The sequence below is a fragment of the Odocoileus virginianus genome, chromosome 1 (genome assembly GCF_023699985.2).
Source record: "Odocoileus virginianus isolate 20LAN1187 ecotype Illinois chromosome 1, Ovbor_1.2, whole genome shotgun sequence".
NCBI lineage: Eukaryota > Metazoa > Chordata > Mammalia > Artiodactyla > Cervidae > Odocoileus > Odocoileus virginianus.
The window spans coordinates 83,509,135-83,536,968 of record NC_069674.1 but is presented as its reverse complement, the minus strand read 5'-3'; the positions used below and the strand labels follow the sequence as shown (position 1 = coordinate 83,536,968).

Below are 27,834 nucleotides of genomic sequence, written 5' to 3'. Positions count from 1 at the left end.
TTTAAAGCATGCTGTCTTTCAAAATCCAAGCTAATTACCTGATGATTTATGGTTGTGCATGAAATTGTGAAGTAATCTGAAAATGCAAAGTGTCAAGTAGAAATCTTTCTGTTGACCTTTCTTTGGTCAAATACCTAATGGTTTGTCTTTCAGCTTTGTACATACTGTGAAGGAGCAGAGGAAGTGCTAGGAAATTCATTCAAATTGGTACTTTCTAGAAGGAATAATAGCAACAATGACATATTGAAAATCAACTACACCTAAGCATCTGAAAAAAGTGTGGAATGAATTACACTACCTTCCTTATCTTTACAGTGAAGTGAAAGTCACTCTGTTGTGTCCGACTCTTTGCAACCCCATGGACTATACAAGTTCATGGAATTCTCCAGGCTAGAATACTGGAGTGGGTAGCCTTTCCCTTCTCCAGGGGATCTTCCCAGTCCAGGGATCAAACACAGGTCTCCCACATTGCAGGTGGATTCTTTACCAGCTGAGCCACAAGGGAAGGCCCATCTTTACAGTAGTTATTGCTAAAAGACAAAGCATCAGCTCAAACTTCTTCAATCAGTTTTCTAAGAGGCCTTGGCTTCCAAAATCTCTTCTCTGTTTTAAGTCTGAAATGATTAGTGCCAAAATTTTTTTTTTGTTTCCTATGATTCATATATGAGTTTTATGTCACACTTATGATGTAGTGAAATTGTATTCTTGTAGTGAAATTGTACTTTATGGGCTTCCCAGGTGGCACAGTGGTAAAGAATTGCCTGCCAATACAGAAGACTGAAGAGACTCAGGTTTGATCCCTGGGTCAGGAAGATCCTGTAGAGTAGGAAATGGCATCCTACTCCAGTATTCTTGCCTAGAAAATCCCTTGGACAGAGGAGCCTGCAGGCTGCAGTCTGTGGGATCACAAACAGTCAGATACCACTGAGCACCTGCAATACACACACAGTGTACTTTATGGTACCTTAAGTGCATACCATGATGCTTGCAGGCTCCATTTTATAGGCCTTTGGAGCAGTTTTTCCCTTTTAAAGTATTATGTATTTCTGTAATTTGTTTGAAATACTCAGATTCTGATTCATGATATCATAAATTAATTGCAACATAATATATGTACTTGTGCTCAGTTGTGTCTGACTCTTTGCAACCCCATGAACTGTAGCCTGCCAGGATCCCCTGTTCATGAGATTTCCCAGGCAAGAGTTGCCATTTCCTCCTCCAGGGAATCTTCCCGTTCCGGGGATGGAACTCAAGTCTCCTGCATTGGCAAGCACATTCTTTACCACTGTGCCACCTGGCAAGCCCCAACATAATATGTACTTTAATCAGATGTTTGTAGTTTACATCAGGATTCTGGCAGAGTAAAATGATACACATGTGTAAGCTCAGGCCATTCCTGTTGGGGCAACATCAGTGCAGAAATGGTTATCTCTTAGTGTCAGTTTTCAGGTGTCAGACAACAGTATGAACTTTCTCAGAATAAGTACACCCACACCATATGTAATGCCTAATATATGAAGAAATATGAGAATATATGTGTGTAAAAATGCCTGAGTCCCTCTTTGAAGAAAAGAAGGATTAGACAAACCTGATAAGGAAACCTTGTGATTCTGACTCTGTCTCAAGAGGCTGCACACCATTCTCAGACCTCTTCTAGCTGCAATCTCCAAACTTTGATTTTACAACATTCTCTCTCCCCACATTCTCCTTTGAACATGAGGTGTTATATGTGCCCTTTCATATTTTTAATTAAATTTCATACACATTAATTTGTTAAAGAAATATTTAATAGTACCGTGAAAACATTGAACTAATTGATAACATAGCTTTATCAATAAGGTTTGAGCTCTGTTGCTTTTAGGAAATAACATTTATAACCTCATGGAAAAGTAATTGAATAAATGGGAGCAATATAGACCAGAAGCCTGGGTGTCTGGGTATTTTCGCCTTTGTGGTGATAGTTCTAAATCATATCCACTTAACAACATTATTAACATGCTCTTTTAAGGCACTGTTGTTAACTCCTAGGGTCTCCAAGTTTGAATGAGAGAAGTGGATCAGTATAGGCTGAATACCTTGCCCCTAAAAACTAGACACATCAGACATACCCAAACTGAGGGCCCTTCTACCACATATGTGATAGATATTCCTAGATATTCCTCAAAACTATCAAGTTCATCAAAAATAAGAACAATCTGAAAAATTGTCACAGTCAAGAGGATCTTAAGGAGTCCTGATGATTAAATGCAATGTGATATCCTGGAACAGAAAAAAAGGATAATGAGTAAAACTTAAGGAAATCTGAATAAAATTTGGAGTCTAGTTAAAAATAATGTAGTTTATATTAGTTTATTAGTTGTGACACATGCACTATAGAATTATCAGATGATGATACTGGAGTATCCTATGTGCAGGTACGTGGATACTGTAGTACCCTTGCAAATTTTCTGTAAGTCTAAAACTATTCTAGAATTACAAGTTTATTTAAAGAAGCTAAAAAAGTCTCATTACATTTTTTACTAATCTTTTATACCATTCATAAGGATGCTTCCATATAAGGAAGGTTTAGAATTACCACATAAAAGTAAATAAGAGGCTGAGAAAAACAAAGCAAAAATTCATTGCCTAAATATTATCCACTTATTAGTTGAATAAAAAGTCTATGTATTTGGCAATATGAAAAATGCAGGAAGCATTAGGCACTGTAGTACTTAGACCTCTCTCCTACTACAGAATATGTTACATAAATATCATCCATAGAAACTCAGAGTGTCCATTATCAGACTTTGCTGAAGTTAAGAAAAAGAAAGCGTCCTACCTACGATGTAGTTGCTACTCAGTTCACTTTTTCATTTTATGTGCATAACATGCAACTTTCTTTCTTAACAGTTTTTTGACTTACAATAACTGCACATAATAAAGTATACAATTGGAAAAGTTTGGGCATATATGTACACCTATGAAACCATCACCACAGTCAAACTTGTCAATCAGTCACTCCCGAATATTTTCACATGCTTTTTGTAATCCCTCCATCCCAAGTCCTCTAACCTTCTTTGACTCTTGACAGCCACTGATTTGTTTGCTGCCACTATACAGCAAAAACTATAGGGCAAAAACAAGACCGAGAGCTGACTGTGGCTCAGATCATGAACTCCTTACTGCCAAATTCAGACTTAAATTGAAGAAAGTAGGGAAAACCACTAGACCATTCAGGTATGACCTAAATCAAATCCCTTATGATTATGCAGTGGAAGTGAGAACTAGATTTAAGGGACTAGATCTGAAAGACAGAGAGCCTGATGAACTATGGACAGAAGTTTGTGACATTGTACAGGAGACAGGAATCAAGACCATCCCCAAGAAAAAGAAATGCAAAAAAGCAAAATGGCTTTCTGAGGAGGCCTTACAAATAGCTGTGAAAAGAAGAGAAGCAAAAAGCAAAGGAGAAAAGGGAAGATATACCCATTTGAATGCAGAGTTCCAAAGAATAGCAAGGAGAGATAAGAAAGCCTTCCTCAGCGATCAATGCAAAGAAATGAAGGAAAACAATAGAATGGAAAAGACTAGAAAACTCTTCAAGAAAATTAGAGATACCAAGGGAACATTTCATGCAAAGATGGGCTCAATAAAGGACAGAAATGGTATGGACCTAACAGAAGCAGAAGATATTAAGAAAAGGTGGCAAGAATACACAGAAGAACTGTACAAAAAAGATCTTCACAACTCAGATAATTACAATGATGTGATCACTCACCTATAGCCAGACATATTGGAATGTGAAGCCAAGTGGGCCTTAGGAAGCATCACTATGAACAAAGCTAATGGAGGTGATGGAATTCCAGTTGAGCTATTTCAAATCCTGAAAGATGATGCTGTGAAAGTACTGCACTCAATATGCCAGCAAGTTTGGAAAACTCAGCAGTGGCCACAGGACTGGAAAAGGTCCGTTTTCATTCCAATCCCAAAGAAAGGCAATGCCAAAGAATGTTCAAACTATGACACAATTGCACTCATCTCACACACTAGTAAAGTAAATCTTAAAATTCTCTAAGCCAGGCTTCAGCAATACGTGAACCGTGACCTTCGAGATGTTCAAGCTGGTTTTAGAAAAGGCAGAGGAACCAGAGATCAAATTGCCAACATCCGCTGGATCATCAAAAAAGAAATAGAGTTCCAGAAAAACATCTATTTCTGCTTTATTGACTATGCCAAAGCCTCCGACTGTGTGGATCACAATAAACTGTGGAAAATTCTGAAAGAGATGAGAATACCAGACCACCTGACCTGCCTCTTGAGAAACCTGTATGCAGATCAGGAAGCAACAGTTATAACTGGACAGGGAACAATAGACCGGTTCCAAATAGGAAAAGGAGCACATCAAGGCTGTATATTGTCACCCTGCTTATTTAACTTATATGCAGAGTACATCATGAGAAACACTGGGCTGGAGGAAGCTGGAATGAAGATTGCTGGGAGAAATATCAATAACCTCAGATATGCAGATGACAGCACCCTTATGGCAGAAAGTGAAGAGGAACTAAAGAACCTCTTGATGAAAGTGAAAGAAGAGAGTGAAAAAAGTTGGCTTAAAGCTCAACATTCAGAAAACTAAGATCATGGCATCTGGTTCCATCATTTCATGGCAAATAGATGGGGAAACAGTGGAAACAGTGGCTGACTCTATTTTGGGGGGCTCCAAAATCACTGCAGATAGTGATTGCAGCCATGAAATTAAAAGATGCTTACTCCTTGGAAGGCAAGTTATGACCAATCTAGACAGCATATTAAAAAGCAGAGACATTACCTTGCCAACAAAGGTCCATCTAATCAAGGCTATGGTTTTTCCAGTGGTTGTGTATGGATGTGAGAGTTGGACTATAAAAAAAGCTGAGCACCAAAGAATTGATGCTTTTGAACTATGGTGTTGGAGAAGACTCTTGAGAGTCCCTTGGACTGCAAGGAGATCCAACCAGTCCATCCTAAAGGTCCTGGGTGTTCATTGGTAGGACTGATGCTGAAGCTGAAACTCCAATACTTTGGCCACCTGATGCAAAGAGCTGACTCATCTGAAAAGACCCTGATGCTGGTAAAGATTGAGGGCAGGAGGAGAAGGGGACGACAGAGGATGAGATGGTTGGATGGCATCACTGACTCGATGGACATGGGTTTGGGAGGACTCCAGGAATTGGTGATGGGCAGGGAGGCCTGGCGTGTGGCGGTTCATGGGGTTGCAAAGAGTCAGACATGACTGAGTGGCTGAACTGAACTGAACTGAACTGAACTGTAGAGCGGTTTGCATTTTCTAGAGCTCTATAGTGTGTATTCTTTTCTGGCTTCTTTCACTCAGTGTGATTGTTTTGAGACTCATCCATGTGGTGGGATATATTAGTTCCTTTTCATTGGTGGATGGTGTTCCATTATATAGATATAATACAGTTTGAGTTATTGGTATTGATGCCCATTTGAGTTATTTGGTTTGTTTGCAGGTTTTGAATATTAACAGATAAGGCAGTTCTGAACATCCATATGTCATTTTTTTCTGTGGGCATACACTTTTGTTTCTCTTAGGTAAATACCTAAAATTTGAATGAGTGAATCTTATAGTAGGAGTATGTTTAAGTTTTTCATTAAGTGCCAAACTATTTTCCTTTTATGTTCTTTTCTTTTCATAGATACCTTTTTTCTTCTTTCTTTTTTTTTATTTTTTTTTTTTGGTTAGGAAAATATGATAACGCATTTACAGGAGACTTGGATGCAGCAGAACAAAGTTATATATAGTTCCACTATATATTACAATTATTTTTAAGTAGATAAATAAAGATTTTTATTGGTGTTTCAATATCAAACTCCCAAAAATTAATAGAATCAATAGACAGAAAAGTAGAAGGATATAGTAGACCTGAAAAGCACTATGAACCAACTCAACATAATTAAGATTTATACAATTTTCACACAACAGCAAGATACAAATTCTATTCAACTTCCCATAGACTATAAACCAGGAGACCCTGGAACATACCCAGGAATATAAACAAGATGAAAAAAATGTATGGCCTAAAGATATTGAAATGATAGTCTGTTCTCTTATCAGTGTGGAATTATGTTAGAAAGCAATATCAAAAAATATTCAAAAATAACCCACATACTTTCAACTGCAATATGACATTTACCAAGACAGATCCTTGACTTAGCCATTGAAAGCCTCAATATAATTCAGTTCAGTTCAGTTCAGTTCAGTTCAGTCGCTCAGTCATGTCTGACTGTTTGCAACCCCGTGGACTGCAGCATGCCAGGCCTCCCTGTCCATCACCAACTCCCGGAGTTTACCCAAACTCATGTCCATTGAGTCGGTGATGCCATCCAACCATCTCATCCTCTGTTGTCCCCTTCTCCTTCCGCCTTCAATCTTTCCGAGCATCGGGGTCTTTTCCAAAGAGTCAGTTCTTTGCATCAGGTGGCCAAAGTATTGAAGTTTCAGTTTCAACATCAGTCCTTCCAGTGAACCCTCAGGACTGATCTCCTTCAGGATGGACTGGTTGGATTTCCTTGCAGTCCAAGGGACTCTCAAAAGTCTTCTCCAGCACCACTGTTCAAAAGCATCAATTCTTCGGCATTCAGCTTTCTTTATAGTCCAACTCTCACATCCATGCATGACTACTGGAAAAACCATAGCCTTGACTAGACAGACCTTTGTTGGAAGAGTAAGTCTCTTCTTTTTAATATGCTGTCTAGGTTGGTCATAACTTTCCTTCCAAGGAGTAAGCATCTTTTAATTTCATGGCTGCAGTCACCATCTGCAGTGATTTTGGAGCCCAGAAAAATAAAGTCAGCCACTGTTTCCACTGTTTCCCCATCTATTTGCCATGAAGTGATGGGACCAGATGCCATGATCTTAGTTTTCTGAATGTTGAGTTTTAAGCCAACTTTTTTACTCTCCTCTTTCACTTTGATCAAGAGGCTCTTTAGTTCAATGAAGTTAAAAGACTGAAAAAACAAAGAAGGCAATTGCAGAGAAGAAAGCATTTAAATGAGAAATTAATATCAAGTATACTTTAAAAACCCCGTGTATTTGGATATTAAATATCCACTTTCAAATTAAATATCTAAGGAGCCATAACAAGGAAAATTAGAAAATATTTGTAACAATAAAAATGAAGAGAGAACTTAGAATTAGTCGCATGCAGGTGAAGTTGCTCAGTGCAAGTAAATACAATGTAGAATCTTGAATAAGGTATGAAAACAATTAATGGACACCAGCACAAAATTTTGTGAATTTGAACAAAATCTGTACTTTAGTTAGTATTACTGTATCACATGTTAATTTCTGGGTTTTTTTTTTTTAAAGCATAGTATTTCTTTATATTCTCGGAATCAGATTAGAAGTTTCTAGCCTCATTCAGATTTTTTTAAACACTAAAATAATAAACTTTCTAGACTTTTAGCAGTTATACTGCTATAAATGGAGCTATATCAAAGTTTTGAGTGAATATAAATTAGAAATCTAACATTCTGTTTATACTTAGTATAACAAGTGTAAAATGTCAAATTCTTTAGCTAAGCAAAAATTCATGTTTTCTAAAATATATGTTATATATAGTATTTATATACATGTGTGGGTATACAAAAGCTTTTCTACTACACTTGATAAAGACTTGAGAAGGAACAACAAAGAAACGATGGAGAAATTGGAAAAAAACTAGGTGCAATATGAACACTGAATATGAAATAGTAAATGTGAAACAAACTAGATAAAAATAAAAGATTTTCATATAATCCAATTTTCAAACATGGCTGCTCATTAGAATCATACCTGGAGCTTTGGAAAAAAGAAATAATACCCAGGCATTTGCATTTTTCAAAAAATTCCAAGATAATTATAATGTGCATCTGGATTTTTAAAAATTGTTATAGGTTTTTCTATTAAATTAGTTTTAGTGATATAGAATTCTATTATTTTCTGTTGAACAATCATGATACAATGGAATTAAAACATAATATTTACATAATCACAATAGTAAAAGATATTTATCAGCTATATGAGAATTCCTGCTACTCCACATATTTGCCAACACTTGGTATATCCAGGCATATTAATTTTAGAACTGTTTAGTGGTGCTTTATTTTTATTTTAATCTGAATTTTACTGATGACTATGAGTCCTGGGTGTTCATTGGAAGGACTGATGCTGAAGCTGAAACTCTAATACTTTGGCCACCTCATGCAAAGAGTTGACTCATTGGAAAAGTCCCTGATGCTGGGAGGGATTGGGGGCAGGAGGAGAAGGGGATGACAGAGGATGAGATGGCTGGATGACATCACCGACTCAGTGGACATGAGTTTGAGTAAGCTCCAGGAGTTGGTGGTGGATAGGGAGGCCTGGCGTGCTGTGATTCATGGGTTCGTAAAGAGTCGGACACGACTGAGTGACTGAACTGAACTGAACTGAACTGAATGACGTTGGGCATTTTTATGTGCTTTTTGAACATCAATATCTCTTCTTTTTTTTAATTGTATTTTATTCTTAACTGGAAGATAACTGCAATATTGTGATAGCTTCTGCAATACATCAACATGAATCATATCTCTTCTTTTTTAAAGTTTCCATTCACATGTTATGCTTATACCATTTTTTGATTGGTCATTTGATTTCTTGTCATTGTTTTGAGAGTTCTTTATATATTCTTTACATTCTGAATATAAGGACTTTATCAGATAACTGGAAAATATTTCTTTAGTCTGAGACTTGTCTTTTCATCCTCTTAGTATCTTCCAAAGAACAGAAGCCTTTGATTTTGAAGTTTAGTTTATCATTTTTCCCTTTATAAATCAAGCTTTTAGTGTTCTACTTAAGAAATTTTTAGCCAAATTCAAGATCGAAAATATTATTTCCATACTTTTTCTTCAAGAAATATTATAGCTTTAATTTTTACATTTAGGTTTATGATCAGTTTTGAGTTAATTTCTGTACATAGTGCCATGTATGGTTTGAAGTTTGTTTTATTTTTGGTTTGTTTTATTTTCTTTGCACATGAACTTTCAACTGTTCCAGCAATATTTGTTGAAAAGACTGTTTATTTCTGCACTGAATTACCTTTACATCTTTGTAGAAAATCTGTTTTTCCATATATGTATGGGTGTATCTTTGGTCTCTCTTATACTGATGTCTCTCTTTTTGGCTTATTTTCCTCCTTTTATATTTAATTGTTTTCTGCTTGGATCTTTATTATTTCCTTTCTTCTGCTTTGTGTTTAACTTTCTCTTCCCTTTTTGTTTTCTTAGGTTGACTCTGAGGTCATTTACTTGAGAAATGTTATTTGGTTTCCAAGTATTTAGGGAGTTTCCAGAGATCTTTCTGTATTAAATTTTAATTTAATACTATTGTGGTCAGAGAACATACTTTGTATGATGAATATTTTCAATTTATTAAGATGTTTTATGACACAGGATATGGTCTATCTTGGTAAATATTCTGTGTAAACTTGGAAATAATGTGCATTTGCTGTTGTTGATCGAATGTCCTATGAATACTGATTATAGGAAATTGGTTGATAGTATTATTCAAGTCTTCTTTATCCTTACAGAAAGTCTGTGTACTCGCTTAATAAATTATTGAGGAAGAGTTACTGAATTATCCATCTTTCGTTGTGAATTGGACTTGTCCTTGCAGTTGCATCCATTTTGGTGCACACATTTTGGAACTCTGTTGTGATGTACATAAACATTAAGGATTGCTAGGTCTTCTTGATTAATTGATCCTCTATCATTATGGAATATACTCCTTTATTCTGGTTATATGCTTTGCTCCTTAGTTTTCTTTGTCTGACACTGATAACACAGTCCGCTCCAACTTATCTTTGACTCAGAGTTAGCAGGTATGTCTTTTTCCATCCTTTACTGTAGGCTTATTTGTGTCTTGATTTTTAAAATGTGTTCCTTGTGGTTGGCATACAATTGGGTCTTGGTGGTGTGCTCAGTCTGACAATCTTTGACTTTTAATTGGGGCATTTAGACTATTTACATTTACCGTGATTATTAGATCCCCTAGAGAAGGAAATGGCAAACCACTCCAGGATTCTTGCCTGGAAAACACCGTGAACAGAGGAGCCTGGCAGGATACAGTCCATGGGGTCACAAGAGTTGGAAATGACTTAACGACTAAACCACCCAATTTAAATAGATAATCTTTGCTGTTTTTTCTACTCTTGTTTCTATTTTCCTCATGTTCTCCCTTTACATGGATTAACTGAATACTATTTATGATTCCATTTTATCTCTTTTGTAAGTATATTAGCTCTCTTTTTTATTTCAGTGATAGGTTTAGGGTTTAGAGTATATACCTTTAACTTATCACCATCTACCCTCAAATGACATTACATCACCTCACATATAGTAAAAACTTACTTCCATTCCTCCCTTGCTGGCCTTCAAGCTATTATTATTATTTTCTAGCAAGAGATGCAAGAGACGTGGGTTGAGAAGTTCCCCTGGTGTAGGAAATAGCAATCCTCTCCAGTACTGTTGCCAAGAAAATTCCAAGGACACAGGAGCCTGGCGGGCTGCAGTCCACGGGGTCACAAAGAGTCAGACATGACTGGGGCAACTGAGCATGCACAATAATAATACACATATGTTACACACTTATGCATGTGTTATAAACCCCATGCTGTTCATACATTGGGCTTGCCCTCAGTAAATAGTCAAGGGTCTGCTGCCTGAAAACAGTTAATAGTATAAAAGCTATTACTTACAGCAAAATTTCCAACTTTGAGGGATGGTACCAAGAATACTGGTACCTCTCATATAGTAAAAAAAAAAAAACTTGCATTAGTATACTTCAGCAATTGAGCAACTTTCACTTTCACTTCACTTCACCGAGAATATTAATCTGCACAAAAACCCTAAAATATAGGTAGCATAATTTCCCCTATTTAGTAAATGAGGAAACTAGTCTAAGATCGCAGACCCAAAAAGTGACAGAAAAAAGGCTGAAACCTAGGAACTGCGACTCCAGAGAACACAAATGATGAAGAATTATTGAAAATTAAACTTCCCTTTATAAGCATGGTATCCTTCATAGTCTGTATATGAGATTGTTTACCATTTGTACGTAATGCAGAAAGTTGGACTTCCCAGGTGGCTGAGTGGTAAAGAATCCGCCTGCTGATGCAGGAGACATGAGTTTGATCCCTGGGTCAGTAAAACCTCCTAGAGGAGGAACTGGCAACCCACTCCAGTATTCTTACCTGGAATATCCCATGGACAGAGGAGCCTGGCAGGCTACAGTCCCCAGGGTCACAAAAGAGTCAGACACAACTTAGCAACTAAACAACATTATGTCCATCAATATATATGTCAGAGTAACTGTATTGTGAGTTTTAATTGAAACAGTGGGCTCCATTCCTAGTTTATTGTTTGCTTAGCTATTCATTCAGTGTGATGATCTGCTTGCAGTGTGATGATCTGCTTTCAAACTAAAAACATCAAGGGTAATTTGGTGCCAGTCATATTATCTCATATTATTTTTTAAAAAGATCTAAAACATAGGTAGGCCTGCTGAGGGTAGTAATAACTACTCTATCTAATCTATGTGACAGATGATGTGGATTAACCGTGATACAAGTTTAGATGCTTTGAATAATAATTAAAGTCTGATTATTAGAATGTTATTGAGGTCATGACAAGAAGAAACACTGGTAAAATATACATGACATTAAATTTACCATTCTAACCATTAAAGAAAAATTTACTGACATATACTTGACTTACAATATTATATAGTTTCAGTTGTACAACATAGTGATTCAATATTTTTATAGATTACACTACATATAAATTTATTCTAAAATTTTAGCTATATTTGCTGTGCTACATTTTTCTGTATGTATATAGTACTTGTTAAAAAGTTAAAAACATATATTATCTTGAATCTGTACCTTCATTTTAGAGATGAAAAATAAAATAATTAGTTACTTTTAGTTACTGATAGCCAGGCAGTTGTTAGGTGGCTCAGATTAGTCTTTCGTTTCCTTTTCAGCTCTAAGATACTGTATCAGTGTTTTTTTTAAGTATTTTTTAATTTATTTTTGGCTGAACTGGGCTTTCTCTCCTGTGTGAGCAGCTGCAGTGAGTAGGGGCTGTGTCTCGTTGCAGTGCATGGGCTCTCATCGCAGTGGCCTATCTTCTTGCTGACCATAGGCTCTAGGGTGCGAGGGTTCAGCAGTTGTGACTCACGGACCCTAGAGCACAGGCTCAAAAGTTGTGGAGCACAGGCTCAGTCACTCTGCAGCATGTGGGATCTTCCCAGACCAGGGATCGAACCCATGCCTCCTGCATTGGCAGATGGATTCTTTAACACTGAGCTACCAGGGAAGCCCTACTATGGTTTTATAAATTCAACAATTTGGAATCTAACTTCCTGCTTTTTCATTTTAATTTCTATTGGCCTTTCAAATCAGTTAAAGTTTTCAAATTTCTATATCCAAAGGTAAGATTCTTTTGTGCTTAAATAATAGTATAAGACATTTTCCTGAATGCTCCGAGTTTATTATTCCTACTAACATTCATTTTCTATGCTTATTGCTTTATAGGCAAGCAAAGGTCGGACTACAATTGTAGTAGCTCACCGGCTTTCCACTATTCGAAGTGCAGATATGATTGTGACCATAAAAGATGGGATGGTGGTGGAAAAAGGGACACATGCTGAATTAATGGCAAAACAGGGTCTATATTATTCACTTGCAATGTCACAGGTAATGTTCACATGACATATGTTATGTTTGCGTATTTTAACTTTTCAGAGATCATGCCATGCTAGAAAACAGAAGTTCTGAATTATTATCTCATGTTTCATGAGGCAATCAAGGATATTCATAGTTCCTTAGTTAAGAAATTCAGTGTGTCTAATATCCTCAGCATTGTTATAGATAATGATGGAAGTTAAAGAACTAATTACTGTATATATATATATATATGCTGCTAAGTTGCTTCAGTCGTGTCCGACTCTGTGTGACCCCATGGACTGTAGCCCACCAGGCTCCGCCATCCCTGGGATTTTCCAGGCAAGAGTACTGGAGTGGGTTGCCATTGCCTTCTCCAGTATATATATATACACACACGCGCACACACACAGACACACACACACACACACACACATATAGTATTTTTACCTAATATTTGCCATGCAGATAACAAATAGGCTTCAAAGTTTGTATGTGGCAGATCCAGAAAAATCTAACTCTGTATGCTGTGATCTTTTTGTTAAAACACAACGAACCATAACACACAATTGCTACTTAAAGGCTTAAAACTCAGCTATAGAGGTAAAATGCAGAATCATGCATACAGATGCTACAAGCTGTAGAAATAAGAAGCAAGATTAATGGAGACATGAACCCCATGAAAGTATTCGTGAAGAAATCTTGAAGGCAAGCGGGGGGTAAGGAGGAGAAATCTAGGTGATATGGAAGTAAGAAGGAACTTGGTTTGCAGATCAACAGAAAGGAGACCAGTCTTCCTTAAGTGATAATAAGTGTTGGGGGAATAAAGGAAAATTTGGATAATGAAGATCAGATCATGTAAAGATTAAGACTTCCTGTGTAGGAAGCACCTAACTCAGTGCCTAGCACATAATGGGCACTCAAAAAATATCTGCTAAATGAAAGGATGTATAATACATATCCATACTGCATAGATACCACATTATCACAGGTACACCAGAAAGCTCATGTTAGGTAATCAGGAGGATACATGACAATACTGGGGCATGCTGGCACATCCCAAATTTGGGATCCAAATTTCTGCATGTCGTGTGATCTACCTTACTGAATTTCACAGTTTTTTATTAGGGCACATTAACATAAGTGGTAGTGATTTGGCTCTAGCTATCTTCTTCATTCTGCCTTCTTCTCTTGGTCAAGAAGGCAGCCCTCTTTCCAAGGGGTCTTCTGCAGGCAACTAATATTAACCTTTTTTTTGGTTTATTTTACTACTTTAACTTTCTGACTATATTTTTATATCAACATTATTATTTCACAAATTAGGAAATTTAGAAAGCTGTGAGCCTATATCTCACAAAACTTAAAATTTCAAACCCCAGCTTTCTCCCTATGCTAGAATGAAGGATTTTTAAACACAACCTATAAAGCAAAGATCATTTTAAAAAAAGAGAGAGAGAAAATAAAAAGTTTGAAAATGTCATCTCACATTGATTAATTTTAAAATTTCTTTATTTCAATTTTATTTCATGTTAGGCCATATTCCTCTTTAAAGATAAATTTTATGTGTTATTTGCCAGTTGAATTCGCCTGATTTTCATTCCATAGTAAATTTAACAATTTATAAATTTCAATATTTTCAAGCTAACAATTATAAAAATAAAAGGAAATAATTGTAGTCAAACTAACCCTATTTTAAGATTCTTAAAAACTACTACACTGAGATCTTTCTTTGAAGCAACACTTTTTTCATTATAGCCAAACTAAAACTCCATTTTTAGGTATGAGGTTAAAGAGTTCCTCAATGTAAGGAAAACAAAAATGGAGTCTTTATGGTATAACTGTGTAAAAAATTTATTCAAAACCTTATTCAGGATGGATTAGTACTCTGATTATCTAAAATAATGTTCATTCTGCTATAATAATATAATTTTAAATATTAATACTCAATGAACAGCTCTAAATTCTGGGAACTGTATATAGTAAGCATAACATACATGATATCTGCATAAACAGTAACATAGTTCTGAAACTCTGATGGATTTATTTGCTACGATTGCCTGTAGTGTCCAAATGAATCAGTTTATGATAATTCATGGTTTTCATAAGTATTATGGTTAATGCTGCTAAAGCAGCACAGCGAAATGGTTGCAGTCATGAGCTCTGTAGACACATCAAGTGGAAATCCTTACTCTGCCACACAATAGATTTAGGACAGGGAGAAAGTTGTTTAAATTCTCTGTTCCTCAGCTTTCTAATATCTAAAATGAGGAAAATAATAGTAACATTAAATGAGTTCATTCATGTAGAGTACTTAGAACTATTATTGGCATAATAAAATTTTTTTTTAGCTGTTCTTTCATTTTTATTTTTTTTTCCATTTATTTTTATTAGTTGGAGGCTAATTACTTTACATCATTGCAGTGGTTCTTGTCATACATTGAAATGAATTAGCCATGGATTTACATGTATTCCCCATCCCGGTCCCCCCTCCCACCTCCCTCTCCACCCGATCCCTCTGGGTCTTCCCAGTGCACCAGGCCCGAGCACTTGTCTCATGCATCCAACCTGGGCTGGTGATCTGTTTCACCCTAGATAATATACATGTTTCGATGCTGTTCTCTTGAAACATCCCACCCTCGCCTTCTCCCACAGAGTCCACAAGTCTGTTCTATACATCTGAGTCTCTTTTTCTGTTTTGCATATAGGGTTATCGTTACCATCTTTCTAAATTCCATATATGTGTGTTAGTATACTATAATGGTCTTTATCTTTCTGGCTTACTTCGCTCTGTATAATGGGCTCCAGTTTCATCCATCTCATTAGAACTGATTCAAATGAATTCTTTTTAATGGCTGAGTAATATTCCATGGTGTATATGTACCACAGCTTCCTCATCCATTCGTCTGCTGATGGGCATCTAGGTTGCTTCCATGTCCTGGCTATTATAAACAGTGCTGTGATGAACATTGGGGTGCACGTGTCTCTTTCAGATCTGTAAAGTACTTAGAACTATTATTGGCATAATAAATTTTATTATATTACTGTTCTTTGTTATCCAATCAAATTTTTAAGGAAAGTTCAAACCGTGGTTATTATTGTAACCATGTACCAATTAATGCTGCAAGTATTTATCTAGAATGTACATAATTATTTACATATATAACGAGTCTGTGAGTTTCCTTTAGTGAGTTTACACACGAAAATGAAATAAAAAGAGGTAGAACTACATACATACCCAAACTCTTTGCCGTTGTTATTTTGTCTAGCAAACTTCTCAGCAAATATAATTGTTCTTGCTCTGTAAGCACCTCTTTAGAAAATTTTATTATGAGAAGTCAAAATTTTATTTTAAGCTTGCCACAAAGTAAATAGCTCCTGGAAAAAAATGCCAAATAAAAATTTTCTTTCTTAGTAGGGAAATTTATTGAAAAAGGAAAGTGATAGCATAAAGGAATGTCTGATTCAAGATATTAAGATAGCATAAGGCTGGTTAAAGTTTATGTACCTTGAAATGACTGATTACTAGTTGTTAATCTGGTTAAAGAATCACAGTGTCCCTAGGAAGCCTTATGTGTACATACTCTCCTTTGCATCTGAAGTTACCTAAGTCTTACCATCTGTACTCCCCACCCTGGTTGGGCCTTCACATCCTAACCAAGCTCTTCATTTCTGTCTTCACTGCTCTTTCCATGTCTTCATAAAGAAGTCACTAAAACTGGCCTTACTTCCTTGGAGTAGCAAGAAAAACAAAAACTAGACTTAAAGAAATCTGGTTTAGAACTTTATCCTAGTCTATGATTTAAACAATTTCTTTACGGTTAATTTGATGTCTTTGGAATTTCTCATTCTTTTGGAGCTGGCCCTACCAAATTTGCTTTTTAGTTTCTTTGAAATGGACAGCAGTGGCCAGCCTGCAAAGTGTTATTGTCTCCTGAGATCTATCTCATACCTAGGGCCAGCTTCACATTTGAGTGCCTAACTATATGTTATAAATTTGTAAGCTCCAGAAAAGGCTGGGAAGAAGGAATCAGAGAGAGAGAAAGAGAAAGTATATTTGAGTCATCACCCTCACAAAGCTCATTTTACTAAGATCTGTTCTTGCTAGTGGAATAATTGTTTTTAATTAAGGCATTATTTTCTGTGGTTAATTATACAGGTCTTTGGGGGGGAAAGACACAATAAGCTATTGTCACTCACTAACATTTTAGTATGAGTTGGACTTACTGGTTCTGTATTGAGTCTAAAAACTTCAGCAAGAACTGCTCAGAAATACACCACTTTCAGTAACAAAGGCAGTACAATTTTAGAGGCATGTTTAATAGAGTTGCGTTGAATTTTTAAGGCATTATTCTAGTGGTAACATGGGTCTTCTTCATTTAAGGATATTAAAAAAGCTGATGAACAGAGAGAATCGGTGACTTATTCTGCTGAAAAAGATACCAGCTCAACTCCTCTGTGCTCTGTGAATAGCATGAGGTCAGATTTTACTGACAAGTTTGAGGAATCCACCCAATATAAAGAGGTAATGAGTCAACTATCAACAAGTTACCAACATGTTCTCCAATGAATTTTGATACAATCCTTCTAATATATTTAGAACGTATTTATTATAAAATGTTATTATAGCACTTAGGTTACCAAACCTAAGTCTTTGCCGAACTTCACACTAACATCACTGTGACGTTAAGAAAGAAGCCTTCAAATAAGACTGCACTGATGTCAGAGGTCATTACTGGGGCAAGATATCTTATGAGAATCCTTTCCTGTATGGCAAACCATGGGTTAAAACAGTGGCTCGGGTGGTGTGGTACCAACAGTGATGCTCAAAATCCATCTAAGTCGGATTAAGACCCAAATCCACTCCACTCACTGGATGCAGATAAGCACTAGCACACAGGATCCAGTCTTTCAACCCCAGGGTACAATCCTAATAGCTTTGCTCAGCTGGGCAAGGAGTATTTGTTCCCATGCTTGCTTCCCTACACCTAGCCCCAGGCTCTTCCTGAGTCCCGATCAGTCTCCTCTAAGCCTCCTTAAGTGTCAAAACTCTCTGTACTACCTCTTCAGTCTTCATTCTTACCTCAAGTCTAATGTCTCTTTCCCATTCAGCCTCCCTTTTCTTAAAATCCCCAGCACCTTCTTTGGAGCTCAACTTCCACTCTAACTCTTTTCCTCAGCATTCTTGCATAAAACATAATTCTATCTCACCTCAGCCTGTGATTCTTCGAGCCTCCTCATTCCCTAAGTCCAGCTCTCTCCTCAACCCCCAGCAACCTCACTCAGCCCTTTGACTGCTTCTCAATTGTAAACTCATACACCATGAACTCTCTCACCTCAGCCCCTGAATATTAGCTTCTGTTTTCCTAAACTCCAGCTCCCATATCATCCACTCTTATCTTTGGCTCACTATTTCTCACAGACTGGAGTTCCCTTCTTCTCCTTGGGTTGACAAATACTTGAGGTTGAATACCCCTTCGCCATTCCCACCATCTTCCTGCCCACTGTTCTCAGTCTCATCTATTATCTGTCTGAAGCCCTGGGATGACCTGCCTCAAACCTCCTCCTCTGCCTTTCTCTGACACTGCCAGTCTGTCGCTTTTAATTCTAGATGCAGTTTTTTCCCCTCTTAGGTATGTGATCCTCCTACATAGCATTCACATTTATATGTTTGCTTATCTATTAATTTTCTTTAAAAAATGCATTTATGTAAACATTAAAAGAACATTATGTAAATAATAGCATAGGTAATTTGCTCTATGGCAAAAGGCCTGAGTAGAAGAAGGCAGTACAAGAGTTTATAAGAGTTTGTGAAATGCTGTGCAAGAGTGTAAAAAACACTATGTTGAAATATCTGCTAATAGCTGCTGGACCTCTCACTGTAATTGTTAAAAACAGAATGAAAGTCCACCTTGAAGTCTGAAAATTCACTAGGTATATAAAGAGGAATTTTAAAATCTGATAAAGGTGAAAATCATAAAACTAAAAAACAACTCAGACTTATAGAGAAAATGATAGGGTAAATTTACACTCTGATACAACTGCTCTGCTCCATACACATAGTAATGATAGATAAAACATAAAAAGGGAAAAAACAATAAGACATAGCCAAGCTCCAAAACAAGATAAATATCTCTATCTACTAGAAACAGAGCAGAAGTACCAAGTGGTTAGCTGGGCTTCCGTTGAGCACCTACTCTTGTGTTCTTATTTTTTATTGGAGTTTAGTTGCTTTACAGTGTTATGTTAGTTTCTGCTCTACTACAAAGTGAATCAGTTATGCACATACACACAGCCACTCTTTTTTGGATTTCCTTCCCATTTAGATCACCACAGAGCACTGGTAGAGTTCCCTGTACTGTAAGGTAGATTCTCGTTAATTATCTATTTTATATGTAGTAGTAAAAGGAGGCTACAGACTTGGTTACCAGTGCCTGGTGCTGTAGTGAGTAGGAAACTGAGATCCTGGAAGGAAGGATACAGTCCTACCAAGTGAAGCAAGCCAAACCTCAGCTCCATGGCCACATTTGTAAATCATTTTTTTCAGACTACAGTAACGCAATGAGAAGTGAACAGAGACTATAAAAGTAAATAATGAAATGGAAAATGTGAAGTAGGATTTTAGAACAGAATTAATAGGAGGTTGGGTTGAGTCAGAAGACAGAAACCACACAATTTGAACAGAGACAGTTTAGTGTAACGAATCATTAGGGAATTAAAGTAATGGGAATTGGCTAGCTAAAATTAAGAGAACACGAAAGAATGCAGACATAGCAGAGAAAAAGTGCCAACCACTATACTTGGGGTGAAACAGAGACCCAGGGAAGAGCCCTCTTTATTCCCTGCAACTAATTGACTCAGTGGCTAACAAAGAAGATGCCAAGGTACCTTGCTGGTGAAGTTTACTTGAAATCTGTCCTTTAGGATGCCAGGGGAGGGTCTGAGTTTCAGAATAAAAAGATTCAACATTGTTTGGAAGTCATTTCTTCCCAAATTGCGTCCATAGTTCAAAGCAATCCCAGTCAATATCTTAGCAGATTTTTTGTAGAATTTGGCAAATGGATTCTAAATGGAAATTCAAAAGGATAAAATGAGAAGAACAACTTTCATAAAGAAGAACAAAGTTGTAGGGTTTATAATTACTAATTCCAATTTTTAGTATAAAGCTATAGTAATCAAAATAATGTGCTATTGGAACAAAAATAGAGAAATAGATCAATAGAACAGAATAGAGAGAATCAAGAATTAGACCCACACACATATAGTCAGCTCTTTAGACAAAAGTGCAAAGGCAATTCAATACAGAATATATAGTCTTTTTGAATTGTATTGACTGATTGATTTTGGTTGCACTGAGTCTTCGTTGCTGGGCAGAGACTTTTCTCCAGTTACCCCAAGTGGGAGCTACTCTCTAGTTGCTGAGCATGGGCTTCCCTTTGCGGAAGCCTCTCCTGTGGCTGAGCACAGGCTCTCGAGTGTGCAGGCTTCGACAGTTGTAGCACCCTGGCTCAGTAGTCGAGACTCCTGGGCTCTAGAGTACAGGCTAGTTATGGCGCGTGGGCCCAGTTGCTCCGTGGCATGTGGGATCTTCCCGAACCAGGGATCAAACCTGTGTCTCCTGCATTTGCAGGCAGATTCTTCACCACTGATCCACCAGGGAAGCCTCAAAAATATATAGTCTTTTTAAGAAAAGATGTTGAAAGAAATACCTATCTATCCAAAAGAATCATCTTCAATCCATACTTCAAAGAACAGATGAAAATTAACTATAAATGGAATTCAGACATTACCAAAAAGCTAAAAATAGAAATTTTTCATAAGAAGATAGAGTAGAAAATCTTTATGACTTTGAGTTAAGCAAAGATGTCTTAGCTACAACACCAAAATCACAATTTGTAAAAGAGAAAGATAGATAGTTAGACTTCAAAATGAATAAAATTTCTATTTGTAAAACTTTTTTTTTTTTTTTTTTTGCTGCATCACAAGGCTTGCAGCATCTTAATTCCCTGACCAGGGACCAAACCCAGGCCCCGGCAGTGAAAGCACAGTGTCCTAGCCACTGGACTGCCAGGAAATTTCCAGTAAAACTTTGTAAGAAATGAAAAGATAGACTATAAACTGTAAGAAAATATTTGTAAGTCACATATGTGATAAAAGATTTGTACCAAAATATACAGAGAACTCCCAAAGCACAGTAATAAGAATACCAACAACCTAACAGGAAAATGGGCAAAATATTTTAATAGACATTTTGCCAAAGAAGATATGCACATGGGAAATGAGCATATGAAAATATGCCTAACATCATTAGGCATTGTTGTTTAATCGCTCAGTCGTATCTGACTCTTTGCAACCCCATAGGCTGCAGTATGCCAGGCTTCCCTTCCTTCATTAGGCACTAGAGAAGAGCAAACTAATTATAATTGAGATGTCATGATACACCTTTTAGAAGAGTTAAATCTAAAAAGATTGTACCAAGTATTGGTGGTGATGTGGAGCATCTGGAACCCTACATTTTGCTAGTGGGAATAAAAAGTAGTAATCCCAGTTTGGAAAAATAATTCAACAGTTTCGTTAAAAGTTAAACATGCACCTACTATGATGCAGCCATTCTTTTTCTTGGTTTTGTTGCTGTTGTTGTTAGTTGCTAAGTCGCGTCCAATTCTTTTTCGACCCCATGGACTGTAGTGTTCCAGGCTCCTCTGTCCATGGGATTTCCCAGACAAGAATACAGGACTAAAGGTTTGCCATTTCCTTCTCCAGAGGATCTTCCCAATCCAGGGATCAAACCTGCATCTCCTGCATTGGTAGGAGAGTTCTTCACCACTTAACCACCAGGGAAGTCCTTCTAGGTGTTCACTCAAGAGAAATGAAATCGTATCTCCACACAAAGTCTTGTATGTGAATGTTCATAGCAGCTTTATTTGTGATAGCCCATAACTTGGAATAACCCAGATTTATGTCAAGAGGTAAATTGTGGTCTATCCAAACAATGAAACACTTCTCAGCAATGAAAATGAATGAAATATTAATTCATGGAATAGCATGAATAAATCTCAAAGCAGTTATTTTGAACAAAAAGAAGCCACGTGAAAAGAGTACATACTATGTGATTTAATTTATATATATTAAAAAAAACCTCTAGAAATTGCAAAGCAGTCTATAGTGACAAAAATATATCAGTGGTTGTAGGAGAAGAGCATGGGCAGCTGAGAAGTGTGGAAGAAAGGGATTAGAAAAGCAGGAGGAAACGTACCAGGACAAGGAGTACGTTCATTGTGTTGACTGTGGTGATAGTTTCATGGGTGTGTACTGAAGTCTAATCTTATGAAAATGTACACTTTATATGTGTGTAGCTTATATGAAAATTATAACTCAATAAATCTTTAAAATATATCAGATTAAATTTTAAAATTTTAAGAGATTTTTTTTAACTTTTAAAAATCCTTTCATATCTCTTTATGAAATGACTCTAATTTCTTATATTTTTATATCAAGTTCTCTTAAAACACGCTATTAATATAACCTATAACACAGTTAGGTAGTCCAGACTCTCATGATTTTACTAAAACTTTTCATTTTGTTTTTACTTCAATTTATTCTTTTCCCTCTTTATAACATTATTTAACTAATACCATTTTTTCAATCTTTTTCATATTTTTAGAGGTAAAAAGTTATTTACAGAAGCTGATAGACCTCCTACATTAGCTGGCTCTGTAATGTACTTATATTGTGTCCTGGGACATGCTTGTAGTTTCATTACAATATGAGATAATTTTGTAAAGAGTTTGACAAAAAATAAAATTCATGTTTAGCACTTCACAAAGAGTTGGAACGGAACTTTTAAAATTTCTCTGTATTCTGTTGGATAGTGACCTAACTGAAAAGTGAAGCTTTTTATGATGATAATCCTCAGAAAACTTCAGAAGAGAAGATAATAGATAATCAAATTATTAAGTGAAAGTGTTAGTTGCTCAGTCGTGTCTGACTTTTTGCAACTTCATGGACTGTAGCCCACCAGGTCCTCTGTCCATTGGGATTCTCCAGGCAAGAATACTGGAGTGGGTTGCCATTTCCTTCTTCAGGGGATCTTTGCGACCCAGAGATCAAACCCAGATCTCCCACATTGCAGGCAGATTCTGTACCATCTGAGCCACTAGGGAATCCCCCAATATAAATTTGGTTTAGCCATCCTGAAAATAGATTTTAAAGGATTTAGAATTTTAAAAGTTCTTTTGTTCAAACAATAGAGCTTGTATTATAATTTCCAGGCTAAGATTAAAATAAGAATTATATACTATTTTATATCTTACCTGAAATCTTTATCTGATTATCAGGTTCATAAATTTCATTACTTCAACAGTGAATGCCATGAGGAAGTTTCAACATATAAAATGCCTAGTAGTTTGCTACCTACATTCCTATTCAAAAGAACTACTCACCACAGAATTTATTCACAAGGTTTTTGAAGTTTCTTAAATAAATCCCCTAGGTATTCCAGACAAGAGAAAGGAGAGATCATTATTATGTTATTTATCCTCTGATCATCATGACTACTACCTCCGCCATGGTACCCTCCATGGATCAGGAAGGACTAGCAGATACCAGTGTTACTTGCAATATTCATTCTCTGTTTAAGATCCAAGATTTTTCATAACACTATCCTTCCTTTCACAATAACATCAATAATAACTAACATTTATTTAGTATTTATTGTTGTTATTCAGTCGTTAAGTCATGTCCGACTCTTTGACCCCGTAGACGTCAGTGCACTAGGCTCCGTGTCCTCTCCCAAAGTGTTCTCAGATTCATGACCATTGAGCCCGTGATGCTATCTAACCATCTCATCCTCTGCTGCCCTCTTCTGCTTTTGCCTTCAATCTTTCCCAGCATCAGGGTCTTTTCTACCTAGTCAGTTCTTCGCATCAGGTGGCCAAAGTATTGGAGTTTCAGCTTCTGTAGCAGTCCTTCCAATGAATATTCAGGATTGATTTCCTTTAAAATTGACTGGTTGGATCTCCTTGCAGTCCAAGGGACTCTCAAGAGTCTTCTCCAACATCACAATTCAAAAGCATCAATTCTGCAGCACTTAGCCTTCTTTATGGCCCAGCTCTCACATCCATACATGACAACTGGAAAAACCATAGCTTTGACTATACGGACCTTTGTCAGCAAAGTGATATCTTTGCTTTTTAATATGCTGTCTAGGTTTGTCATAGTTTTTCTTCTGAGGAGCAAGTGTGTTTTAATTTCATGGCTGCAGTCCCCATCCACAGTGATTTTAGAAGCCAAGAAAGTAAAATCTGTCACTGCTTCCATTTTTTCCCCATCTATTTGCCGTGAAGTGATGGAACTCGATGCCATGATCTTAGTTTTTTGAATGTTGAATTTAAGCCAGCTTTTTCACTCTCCTCTTTCACCCTCATCAAGAGACTCTTTAGTTCCTCTTCATTTTCTGCCATTAGAGTGGTATCATCTGCATATCCGAGGTTGTTGATATTGGGTATTTATTGTGTACAAATACTGAGTTAAGCTTAATTCTGAAAACAGTCCTCTACTCAGCATAAAAATGAATGAAATAATGCCATTTGCAGCAACACAGATGGACCTAGAGATTATCATACTAAGTGAGGTAAATCAGAGAAAAATATCATATGATATCATTTATATGTGGAAGCTAAAAAAAATGATACAAATGAACTTATTTGCAAAACAGAAACAGACTCACAGACTTAGAAAATAAATTTATGGTTACCAAAGGGGAAATGTATGGGGGAGGGATAAATTAGGAGTCTGACATTGACATATACTCACTATTATACATAATAATAATCAACAAGGCCCTACTGTATAGCACAGGAAACTCTACTCACTATTCTGTAGTAAAAGAATCTGAAAAAGAATGGATATACATATAACTGAATCACTTTGGTGTATGTCTGAAACTAACACAGCATTGTGAATCAACTATCCTTCAATATAAAATAAAAACTAAAAAAAAAACAAAAAAAAACCAGTCCTGTAAGATAGGAACTGTTATCTTCCTTGAAAAGAAAAGGAAAGTGAACCATGTTGATCGTAAGTAACATACTCAGATATTGCAGCAATTAACTTATAATTGGGAACCCCAAAACAAGCTTTTAACCAAGGCATTAGAAAAATGTTTCCATAAATAGTCATGAAACTAGAAAACTTTCAAGCTTAAAATGCTAGAAACACTTTTACCTTCTGTCTATGCTGAGTTCCTATCTAGATTTTGTCCTATGCTAGGGCATGTTATTCAATCCAGTTTAACAGGTATAAAGGAAAATATGCCTGTCATTTCTTCTAAAGTCTTAGCTATCAGCACATGTGTGTTAATTTATACTTTTTTAATGATAGTGACTGAGTGAAATGCCAAAAGGTGATAAGTTTCACAGTCACTTTTGTATAAAATTTATTTTATGTTTTGATATTGTTATCAGTAATATAGGCAGTAAATTTTTTCTAAAAGAAATTCTGCTTTCTTCTCTATTACCTATTATATTTGATATTTTATATTATAGATCTATTCAAGATGGGCTCACTTCTTTAGATTCCATTATTCTCTCAAACTGGGGTTATAACCAAGGTATTTCATTTTATCTATAGACAAATCTTCCTGAAGTTTCTCTATTAAAAATTTTTAAATTATATAAGTCTGAATGGCCTTCTGTGGTTCTGGGGACACTGGCTTCTGTTCTAAATGGAGCTGTTCATCCAGTATTTTCCATCATCTTTGCAAAAATTGTAACTGTAAGTAAAACTAATTTGCTAATATTTTTAACCATTTTAAACAAAGTGTGAACTGAGAGAACAGACCTGGGGTACTTTAACTCAACATGGGGAAAATTGAGACGTGCAATGGGTTACCCCTAGTGTGGAATCCATGATAGAACGGTTAGCTAATGTTCTCAGGAGATAAGCCAGCCTCTATTGTGAAGTGTTGAGCTGTACCTTGTTAACTGGGCAATCAGTAAAGAAATTGCTTTGTTTTCCAATTCTAACTCCAGTGCTGTATCAGCATTCCAAAACACTGAAGTAATAGAAGAGACAAATACATCTACTCTTTCTTTCAACTGGTCTGAACAATGACCATTTTTTATTACCAGTCGAAAAGAGGAAATAAGGAGTTTTGGACTGTGCTGGGGACCCAGGAGAGCTGATGAATCAAGGATTTTATTAGAGCCATGTTAAGTCTTCAGTTTTAAAAACAGCAACAGTCCAAGACTGTTGATGCTGTGTCAACATAGATGCCAATGTATGTATAGTCACTAATTTTAGGAATAATTTCTAGAGACTTGTTAAGGTCTCATATTACAGGTGGTACTCTGAATAGAGGAATATTAAGAAATCTGAGTTATTAGAAATAATATTTCAATTAGAAAACTAATTTCAATAGTTTCTTTGAAAATATACAGTGATATTAATAGCAGATAGAGGACTCATTTCTCTGATCCCTTATTGATATATCTTAAGTGAGAGGATTTATGATGAGTTATTTTTTATTAAAGTAGTGAGTTATTTTTTATTTTACATAATGAGTGTAGAGGATAGAATAAGGTGCATTTTTTCCCCAGAAATATGTGGAAATTATTACTTTGAAATTCGTTTTTCAAAGTAATCCTGATGAATAGATATTTTAGTTCTTTTTTTTTATATTCTTCTCCAATCACCTGATTTAAAAAATCTACTCCTTTTCAGATGTTTGAAAATGATGATAAAACCACATTAAAACATGACGCAGAAATTTATTCCATGATATTTGTAATTTTGGGTGTTATTTGCTTTGTCAGTTATTTTATTCAGGTAAGCTTTTAATGAATTAACTGTGTACGTGATTACTGTTTTGTGTCATCTTATTTGAGTTAAAAATAGTAACTAGATACAACTAAATAAAATACAAATAAGTAAATATAGTAACTAAATATTCCAAAGAAATGGAAAAGATAGTTAAGAATAAATGTAAATTTTTGTTTGTTTCTTTTCCAGGGATTATTTTATGGCAGAGCAGGGGAAATCTTAACCATGAGATTAAGACACTTGGCATTTAAAGCCATGTTATATCAGGTTGGTGTTTAGTTGCTTTTATCCTATTTTATTTAAAATGTGTTTTTAAATATTCTAGGTTTTAGTTTTTTCTTCATAAACATTTTCCTGACGTAATCTTTCCTTTGATCATTTAAAAGCATCCTTTTTGTGTCCCAAGCAGCATCTGACATCAGAATTCTTGTGGTGTACTTTCCTAACAGAAGCAAGTCGAAAATTGTTATGTTCAAAAATGCAACTTACAGAAAACAAGATTTAGAGTTCACTCCTTGTTCCTTGCATTTATTTTGGCAAATCTCTTTCACTGTATAATGTTTTAGAATCAGAATGGAAGGCTGACTTAAAACTGAAAAGGAGTGTTAAGAACTACAGTATCTCGAAGAACATGTTTAAAAAGGAGGAGTTAATTTCTATAGTGCTCATTCACTGCTGACTTCTTAAAGCAGTCATTCTTTCTGCCCTCATCAGAAGAGTCCTGAATTCAGATAATATCTGTCTAGCTTGCCACACACAATCATTCATACCTATGAAATAACTAAAAATATGTGAATCAAATAATAAACTTGAAAAGTGAATCATGAGGGCAAATGGCAGGAATGTCTCAGATTGGCACCTCTAAAATTCTTTCAGGAGGCTGAGGTGTATTGGGTAACCCTGAAAGCCAGTAGTCATTTGAAGTCCTTTGCCACACTTTCTGTCACCAGAGCTCACCATGCAGGAGCAAATAGCTTCCTGCCAGGGTCATTTCTTTTCAAAAGTAGTTACTATCCCTCCAGCTGAGTCATCAAAACCAGTTTTTACATCTTGTGACTTTTAGCAGTAGTGCTCAAAGGACTGCTGAGTAGCAAAACTCCTCCACCTTTGTGTGCTGTTAGAGGATTACAGATTAAAAAAAAAAAAAAAGAGTGAGTTTCCCATAGCAACCTGATGCTTGGAAGCAGTTGGTACCTAACATCCTCTCTCAAAATGTCCTGTTGACAATTGGAAGCACTCAATCCAGAAAAACAAAAATCTACTTGATGGATCATAAAATGATTTAAAGACTGCACAT

At 36.1% G+C, this 27,834-nt stretch overlaps 1 protein-coding gene across 1 annotated transcript in view; it reads left to right on the top strand.

Moving 5' to 3' along the window:
- The window catches only part of ABCB5 (ATP binding cassette subfamily B member 5), a 117,044-nt gene that overhangs the window by 47,622 nt on the left and 41,588 nt on the right, over nt 1-27,834 (top strand). The window contains exons 14-18 of the mRNA XM_070473281.1: nt 12,591-12,752; nt 17,101-17,241; nt 25,347-25,490; nt 26,439-26,543; nt 26,727-26,804. Of these exons, the coding sequence (XP_070329382.1) occupies nt 12,591-12,752; nt 17,101-17,241; nt 25,347-25,490; nt 26,439-26,543; nt 26,727-26,804 (630 nt within the window). The remainder of the gene's footprint in view (nt 1-12,590; nt 12,753-17,100; nt 17,242-25,346; nt 25,491-26,438; nt 26,544-26,726; nt 26,805-27,834) is intronic.